General features: G+C 47.7%; 1 protein-coding gene across 1 annotated transcript; it reads right to left on the reverse strand.

Annotated features, from left to right (window-relative positions):
* Positions 1-1903: 1903 nt before the first annotated feature.
* On the reverse strand, positions 1904-4659 carry LOC147887086 (uncharacterized). Its single transcript, XM_087394176.1, has 2 exons — positions 4450-4659; positions 1904-4348 (listed from the first exon to the last, which is right to left on the reverse strand). The coding sequence occupies exons 1-2, from the start codon at positions 4504-4506 to the stop codon at positions 2018-2020; spliced, it is 2388 nt and encodes a 795-aa protein (XP_087250302.1). The 5' UTR covers positions 4507-4659; the 3' UTR covers positions 1904-2017.
* Between the last annotated feature and the right edge of the window lie 4684 nt (positions 4660-9343).

The following is a 9343-nucleotide window of genomic DNA, read 5'->3' on the forward strand; positions in this document are numbered from 1 at the left end:
GGCTAGAAGCTCACTAGAAGCTTGAAGGAGAAGGCGGAAAGCAGCGGAAAACAGCAAGAATGCGGGAAACAACGGAAAATAGCGGTGAATTTTGGTCAAAGGTGAAAAAAATGCCACGGAGCTCGCCTTTTATAGACCCAACTCAACACACCAACCAGTATGTTGCCACACTGGTCGGTGTTTTTTGGCCAACGCATGCACACCGTGTGTTCGGCCGGTGCACATTGACCGGTGTATCACTTATACACCGATTAGTGTAATCCCAATACACCGCCCGGTGTAGGTGTTCACCGATTGGTGTATATGATACTTATCCTAGGGTACTAGCTACTTAAGTGCCATGTACCCACTAGATGTCGGCTTCAAGTTATTAACCCTTCTCCACCATAGTCTCTGCCACCCTCGTCTTCTACTCCACCTCTTGCTCCACCCTCGTCTCCTATTCCACTCTCTCGCTGGCAACAACTATGCCTCATGTCCATAGCTGATACCATTCTTCAAGTACTTAGCTTTGGACAAGGTTATGGCCTTGCCTTTCCACCATAAAAAAATGTTAAACATCATCCAAGACCTTTCATGGGAGATTTGCTCCATGAAGTTAACATGTGTGTGGTGCTCGAATCGTCCTTGTAAAGGCTTTTTTATGGGTTCCTCATGTCCTTATTGACCAAGTGTTGGACACTTTCCTGTGGAAAATTTTCATGACATGGAAAACAAGAAGGCATTGGATAAACTCATGTACACAATTAGAAGAAAAGTTTAGCTAGCCTTTGAAGCTCTTTTTATGTCTTGACATGTCAAAAGTGGTTTTTGGCTAGAATTGCAAAAGGCATAGTAAATTTGTTTCTCGTGGGTTTTCTAGACTTTTCCAATAAAGTCGTTAGTATATAAACACTTTTCTCTTTCATATATGGTGTCAAGAGTAAAGACAGTAATCAAGCTAGCTAGGTTGCTTGGTTATCCCATAATAAACCGAGGATCATGCTAAGGCTAGAAGCCTAAGACTTACCGCACTAGGCAACATTGTGTGCATGTGCAAATAGATCTCTAATAAGGTATAACCCATACTAGCTTTGAACAATAAGGTACGAAACCTTGAAATATAATACCGATAAGCTAGCCAAGTGCAATAGCATATAAGAGGTGTGAGAAGGCTCCATTGATGTTTCTTAGGTAGGGAACATTGAGGGTTATGGGATGAGGTCACCTAAATAATGTAAATAATGTACATTGAAATATAATAACGATAAGCCAGCCAAGTGCAATAGCATATAAGAGGTCTGAGAAGTCTCCATTGATGTTTCTTAGGTAGGGAACATTGAGGGTTATGGGATGAGGTCACCTAAATAATGTAAATAATGTACGTACATACATGACACGATTTGCCAATATTAAATCCGAGGCTTTATACACATCTGTATATAAACCAAAATCATATTTCGCCTGAGAACAAAAGAGAGCGTTTGAAAGGCAGAGACAGTTTGAAAGGAACCAAGGCAACTTCGATAATCTTCGAGACATCATATTAGAAACCACCACCATGATGTCTTAATAGATCATCCAGTATGCTTTTGAATGGTGCCCCGAATACCCATCCCAAACATTACAGGAATAAACATTTCAAAAAGAGCAATTCTGTTTTAGCTCTAAATCACACTTTTTTCTCGACGTAATCCTGTATAGACCGGCAAAGGAAAGAACTCTTTGTATCAATTTATTGAGCTATGGAGCAGCTAGTGGAAATGCACACTGTGGTTCAGCCATGGAGCTCAGAAAAGGCAACTGGAATGTACAACTTGGTAATTTAGCTATGAAGCTCGAACAGCGCTGAACAAATGTGCAAATTCTATGCCGAAGGCAACATACGGGAGAATTGAAGAAGATCTGGATTCTCCATACGGGAGAATTGAAGAAGATCTGGATTCTCTTTAGCTGAGCTTGATAACAAGGACTTGAGGCAGGCCGCTAATTCAGCTATTGAGCTCAGAGATATTTGTCAAATTATAGCTTAGCAGCATTACACGGACGGCGACTTCAATCTTCGGGAACAGCTCTCATCAGAAGATTGTGAAGCCACATCACATGATTTTCTCTTCCTCAAACCTTCAAACATGCCTGTTCTAGGAACATAATTGCAGTCATCCACAGCGCGATCAATTGAAGGCATGTTCACTGTTGAATGCTCTGTTGCCCGAGCTTGTGATTTCGGTTGAGAATCGTTGGTGGTGGAAGCTGAGCAGGGAGCAGGTTTCAAATCAACACCAAATAGCCTGAATCCTTGCTCGAACTTGGGTGCATCGGCAGTAGCAAGCTCCAGCATGTTCCCTATCTCCTCACGAGAAGTGGAAGATAGTGTCATCTCTTGCGTGCGTGCAGAATCCTCATCCATACATCGCTTCGTAGAAACACGAGCACCAAATAACTGAGCTTCCATGGTTGAGGTTCGATCAGAAGATATCGCTATGGTTGAAATTGTATCAGAAGACAGCATGCCTGCTTGGCATGCTTCGCTGTGACTAGGCTGGATCGTTGCTTGCATGCCCGCGGATGCTGTTCGCATGCTTCTGGCCGCGTCTCTTTCGGACAATGTGTTCGCCCTGGCTGAGCTCACGGCACAGTTTGCGTTGGCGCCCCAAGACGATCTCCAGGAGCTGGATCCTGAGTGGATCATTGCCGAAATATCTTGCGGCAATTGTGGAGCTGTAGCCGGCAGCGTGTAAGGAAGTGTTTGACGTTGCTTCAGTTCTTCGAAGTCCCTCTGAGTGAACTTCTCTGTGCCGGACAGAAGCTCGTTGCCGGGCCTATGCCCAAGCACTTGGAACCACGGATTCAGAAATCCTGAGGACGTAACATTGTGTGCCTGGAACGGAGAAGCACCGCCCAATTGCGATCCTACACCACCAGCATTCATACTCGCAACCATAGCTTGTTGCTGCCGCTGCTGAAGCTGAACCTGGGGATCCTGGAGATGCTGCTGCTGCCTTGGATGAGTCGATAATTGGCGTCGTCTGCAACCGATGAAAAGCTGCTCGTTAGCGCCTCGCTCAAACGAGACGGTATCGCCGGCATCGAGCTTCTTCTCTTTCACAAATCGGCTCCAGCCCTTGGTGAGCACGTAGCTCTGGCTGCTGTTCCAATAGGAGTAGCGGAATCGCCACATTTTACCGCAGGAATCCTCGAAGTTGAGCAAGAGACCTTTCTCGTTGGAGCTAGAATCAAGCGGGAAGCAACGCTCGGCATGTTGCTTGGGGATCACCAGGCGGTTGAGCTTCCCTACATCGCTGGGTGTGAGAGTTTTGTCGAACAGATGCTCTCTAGGCAAAGGGCTTGGGAGGGGTGAGCTTCCTCCTCCCAAATTTGCTGCTGTCTCTCCCAGCACCACTCCTGCAGGATCCTGCGTGTATCTTAGAAGCCTCCTCTCCATTCCTATCGCCTCCTGTGCCGGCTCTTCCCAGCTCGCCATTTTCCTGCTCTGCTGGAGCTCGTCCTCATAAGTATGCCTCCTCAACATATCGACAATCTGCTCCTTTGAATGTACGTTCAGAAACACCGCTTCTGGATCCCCGTCCCCCACCGGCTTGAAATTCGTCGTCGCATCCCTGCCCCTGAACTTCAGTGCGGCTCTGTCGTAAGCTGTTGCTGCTTCCTCTTCCTTGTTGAACGTACCTAGCCACACCCTTTGATGCTTCTCATAGATCTGTGCACCCCAACGCCCATTGGGCTGAGGAACTACCCCTTTGAACTGGGAGGGAGGGAGCTTTCCTTGTTCTAGCAATGCAGATTTTCTCCCTTCTTCCCCCACATCCGAGTCTGCCCCAGAGCCCCCACACCCGGAGATGGTGCTCATGCCGCTGCTCATCCTCTCCAGTGCGCCAGCCATCCAGGTTGCTCCTTCCCTTTTAGCTCGCCATGGTAGGAACGTCCGCCCGTCCTCCTTGCCGATTGATTGGATTTCTAGTGTGGAGGCCTGATTCTTAAGAAGATTCTCCTCCTGAATTGAGGAAGAAGAGGTTGAACCGGCTTCTTCCGAAACTACCTCCTCCACTTTGCTCAGATCTCTGATTTCCCCAATGGAGAGCTTTCTGACATCGCTTGCCTCTTCTCTTGCCCTCTTAGTGGCATGAGAGAAAGTGAAATCCATCGCAGAAGGCTTCCGGTTTGTGACCTCCTCCACAGAAGTGGAACCATTCATTTCAGGACTAGAGACAGCCTCTTCGCATGAATCCACGGAAGTCGTTTGACAAAAGCTCGTGAGCCTGAGAGTCACATCTGGATCGATCGAGCTACTGCCCAATTGAGGGTCACAAAATGTGAACGCCCAGCTCCCCTTAACATCACGTTTCTGGTCCTGAAATTCCGACAGACCCAAGGCTGAGGTTAGTGAAACTTAATATCTTTTAGCGAGAGGAGCCCAAAATAACTCGTGGCATGCAGCCAATAATATCTTACCTTGGGGAGTAAGATAAAGGGAAGCAAGAGGAGGGAAGAGTCAGTCGCAGCGGCCATGGGGGAGGAGGGAGAAAAGGGAGGAGGAAGGGAGAGGATAGGGGGGGGGAAAGATGAAGCGATAATGGACGGAGCGATGGTGAGGGGAGGGAGGAGCGATGAGGCTAAGGCTTATAGAGAGCAAAAGATGCGCTACAAGATGTGCTGCAAGAGGGCGATGGAAGAAACTGCTGCGGAGTGAGTATATATGAAGGAGAAGAAGAAGGCGAGGCGAAGGTGGGCTATAAGCAAAAACGCCGTCAACAGTCGGCCAACTCGTGGGGTCAACCCAACCGCAACTTGGCCTGAACCCCCTTTCAACTCACCTTGGTTAATAAACCCCCCGCATATCCCTTCCTCCCACGTGTCGCCACTCATCCCACGACCCTGCCCCCGCCCCCCTCTCTATCTAATCGTAGATTCGATCTTACCCCTTCCGGCCTTCTCCGCCCGTGTCGATCTGATTTCCGAATCTAATAAAACACACCCCCGACGTTGGCTACGTTGCCCCTTCGCTTTTTCCTACGTGGACCCATGCCAGATGGGTCCCCGGGCTCCGACACCCGGGCTTCGTCGGTAGCTTCGCGACAAATGTCACACCCTTCCTTGCCAAGTGGCCCGCCCGGTAGGCTAGTGGCCAACTTGGCTCGACCCGGCCGTGTCACCACCCCCGGTGGGCCCCACGGACCCAACTTGGTGCACAACACCCGCCACATCACTTACCCTAGTGCCAGGTCACCTCCACGTCACAGGTGGCGAAAAGGCCGCGCCCCTTTTCACTAGAAGGAGGGGCTTTGCTTTATTAAAGGAAAATACAAATATAACGGATTTTATAGCGGATTCAGCGGTCACGGCGACCAGATTTATTAGCTCAGCCGTGTGCATGCATGCATGCATGCATCCATCAAAGTATATGAGGAGGCACAAAAACAGATATTGTTCTCCGAACGACGTGTGCCGCCAGATGGCTATTTTGGGCGTCCGGGATTTAGAATAAAAAACACCCGGGATATGATGCGGCAAAGGGGATATATTATTATTATTATTATTGTCGAAAATGTGACATGCCGATGAATCGGGTGCGATTATGATTATGGAGTGGGATGACGTCATGGTGCAGCCGTACTTTGAAGGCGTGTCCGGTCAGTCTGGCCAATTAGAGCGAATGCGGGCCACCTACGTGGCGATCATGGGGCCAACGCGGCAAAAAGAGTGGGCCCCTGTGTGGGCCCGCAATCGCCGTTTCATGACGATGCCACATGCCCGTAATGTCTGCCGTTAAATTTAGCCCTCCCGTTTAACACACGCCGCTATTTTTGTCATACTTCCCGCTAACCGCTTCTGTCCAAATGCATGCACTTTTGTGTGTACGTACCTCGAGAAATTTAGCGGAAACTTGTGCATCCCAAAAGTAAACGAAGGCTCTGTAGGCGACATGAAAGTGGATAAAATTATCCTCTTGCTTTTCTATCTAAGAGACACCCGAGAGTGACGCAGAAAAATAAACACTAGAGCTTGCTCCACGCACCTGCGAGTCACGAGTCACGACTCTGCGGTTCGTTTACTTCACGTACTGTAGATGTAGATGGCGGCTTTTGTTGCCTCCACATCATTCAGTTTTGCCACACACGGCACCTCGTGCACTGCATCCTAGTTCAAATTTCACGGTCGCATCCACCTTGAAAATCTCTCCTCATACGGATGGACACAGATGGACAGGGCACAGAAGAACCCTCTCGAAAGCATGCTTGGCTTCTCTAACAGTCACGGACTCGAGTCATCCCAAAAGGTGAGTTCGGTGGTGTTGTGATGGAAGGCTGGCTGGTGATTTGCTGAAACATACTGAGCTATGTTCGTATAAAATGGACCTGTCGCCCGGAATAATTAAGTTTATAGTTTCTTCTTGCAAAAAAAAAAAGTAAGTTTGTAGTTGTTCTGTGGGACTTACTCTGGGAAAGAAAATCTATGGCCGCAACTAGGGGGGAATGTGGAAACTAATGTTTGTAAAAAGCAACTAATGCAAGCGTGGGAAGGATTAATGTTTCTTCAAAGCAACTAATGCAAGTCTCAGGTGACATTTTAGAATTAGGGATGCTCGTAACGGAAGGTTGAGAGGTGTAACACGTGAGAGGAATTAGGATGGTGCATAGCATATGCTGAGTTGTTTCCTTCGTAGAAATATTGCATTGAGAAATGAGGATGGAGTTTCCAAAGTGTAAAAGAGCGGAATTTCGAGGGGGGGACTTGGGAGGCAAAAGCTAGGTAGACAACAGGGAAGATCCCAATGGGAGTCAATTTACAAGTGTTTTCGTTGCTGCCGTGGATCGTGGTCAAACCATTTGTTGGGCTGTGGGGAAGGAAAGAATATAAATACTTGGATGATGTGCAGAATAGCCCATATTGCCTACCATACCTGCTATAGTGTTTCTTCCAGCTTCTCTGCTCGCCACCATCTACCACCCACCAGCCCTGCAGGCCCCTCCCTCCTGGACTTCGTCATGCCTTCGTCTTGACTCTTCGAAGACCCAAATCGCTACATGACAAGCTTTGGCGTCGGCCCCTCCTCGGGGTCTCACCTCAAGCACCAGCGCAGCAGCCTTCCGTTTGTCTTTTTGTGTGCGTTTTTCACCGACATAGATGCATTGCATTTGCTCTTTTGTAGCTTGCGACCTGCCAGATCGAGTGTCGAGTTTTACTTTGTTTGTGAAATATAATTTTCTAATAATCTCCCATTGCTGACAAAGTATATACCCAGTCCCAGCTCCCTGCATGCAACGACAATCCTGCTCTCGTACGCGTCACACGCACGCGTCTTGCAGCTTTAACCATCCCATTCCGTCCTCGCTCCTCAGCAACGAAGTCCTGATCGGTCCTCATCCCGGCCGCGGGGCCCTGTCACCTGTGATCTGCAGGGACCGAGAGTTATTACTTGGAGATTAGTGTGAATCGAATCCCTTTGCCGCTGCTTTTAACCATCTGAGAGCGCGACGCGGTCTTTCCTTTCACAGGGATCATGTCCCCGGTGCTCCCCACGTTTCCAAGCACATCGCATTCAGAAAGCTTGTCCATCAACGAGTCTCCATGAATGTAAAATTTGGAATCCACCTGGCTAGATTTGCACACATAAGGCGTAACAACAAGATTCCCAAAGGTAACTCTCACAAGGTCTTCCACGACTCTCAATAATGCATTCCGTCGACAGCAAGGCAGGATGAATGGGTCGAAGGTATTATATCGCACACCATATCCATGCTGCAGCCTGCAACTTGAGATTTTAAAAACGAGCTCTAAAGATTGTCACGTGTTGTAGAGAGCAAGAGACGCGCACACACGCGACTCTAGTTTTGGATCAAGTCAGCAGACTGGTCATCGCACCTGTAGTATGTACCTTGCCCGCTTGCTGGTCAGTCTGCGCGTTAGCCAGCATCTTTATATCTCGATCCTAAAGATTCCAGATTCGTCCCCTACCGTTGCGATCCAGTCATATCTGGATTCTGTATGCAGCGTGGTACATGCAACAGCATTGATGGTTGCCCCAAGCATCTACAGTCCCGACTTCCCCCGGGCCCCTCCACTCATGTATGGGCTTCCAGCTTCCGACTTCCAAGTTCCCCTCTCGGAAATACAAAGAAATTTACAACGTAAAAGGAGCTTAAATCTCGGTCATGTGCTCTTCTGTGCGGGCGGAACTTCTGATGTGGCAGCAAGCAACAGACGTTTAATCATCGGTTTCGACGCCCATCAAAATTCTCCTGAGGTGGCGGGTTAGAGTTCTAAACTCCAGAGTCCAGAAACAAACACAATAATCGAAAGAGACATCTGCACGTTTGAGCTTCCAAGGTTCGCGTTTGAGCTCCCAAGGTTCACAAAACCTCGATGATCCTGTGACCAGGGCGGCATTGTGATTGCCGCCCAATGGAGCTTTGGTAAAGGAACAACGTGCTTCAATAGGGGAAACAGTTGTGTACAGCAGGGCTCCCTTTCTTTTTGTCAATCAGAGATAGATAGAATAGGGTAAGAAACCCAAGACAAATAATCATCATAATCAAGCCATGAAAATGCGGGTATCAGATCTGGTGGAACCCGAAGGCAGATAATCATATACGCCGACGGATGAGGAAAGCTAGCAAGTTCTGTAAAGCGGAAAGATACACTGTCGCACGTCAAGCAAGTTGGTTCACTTGTGCGTAGAAAGGCTTGATGTGAGCGCGAACATGGGAGATTGTGGAAGTTGGGAAGATAAAGATGATGTACACTCTAGAGAAAGGTGAAACAAAACAGTTCTTATAGAGAGGAAAGTAATCTCTCATGTACCCAGGTACAGTAGTACAAGCAAGCTTGGAACATGGAATCGTGAGCCTTCCTTTTGCATATAGCTCCTCAGTCCTCCTACTTGCATTCGCATTTCCAACTTCAAAGACTTTATTCACTTATTTTATTTTGCCCCTCCATTCAACGTGCATTGACTTTTGTCACATCATCTACCTTGTCGTGATATATGTACCCTTCATGAATGCTTATATCATACTTCTCCTCTTTGATTTCCACACTAAATGATATTTCTTTGTATTGACCAACTCTTGTACAATTTAAAATTGGGATCTCTTGAGCCATGTGATGCTAACAACACGGAAGTGTTAACTTGTTTTGACCCTTTAAAGGAGGTAACCTTCCCGACAAGCTTGAAGTAAAGAATGCAACTCTAGTGTTGAGTGGATAAAATATCAAAATGATACTCAAGACTCGGTCCCACTAAAAGTGATTCTCGTCACGCTAGTGAAACTTCACATAGCCTTAGGGACATTTGATGGTCATGCAACTACTTGTATAATTCACTTTCTTTAAACATACTTTTGGC

This window comes from Dipteris shenzhenensis, chromosome 23 (assembly GCF_047967505.1).
Source record: "Dipteris shenzhenensis isolate YYH24624 ecotype China chromosome 23, Dip_SZ_1.0, whole genome shotgun sequence".
Taxonomy (NCBI): domain Eukaryota; kingdom Viridiplantae; phylum Streptophyta; class Polypodiopsida; order Gleicheniales; family Dipteridaceae; genus Dipteris; species Dipteris shenzhenensis.

Excerpts from the sequence above, each read along its gene's own strand:
- LOC147887086 (XM_087394176.1), bottom strand. The coding sequence starts at position 4,506 with ATGGCCGCTGCGACTGACTCTTCCCTCCTCTTGCTTCCCTTTATCTTA. Across the intron at positions 4,349-4,449 it reads CCTTTATCTTACTCCCCAAG|GACCAGAAACGTGATGTTAA; the intron begins GTAAGATATTAT and ends TCGGAATTTCAG.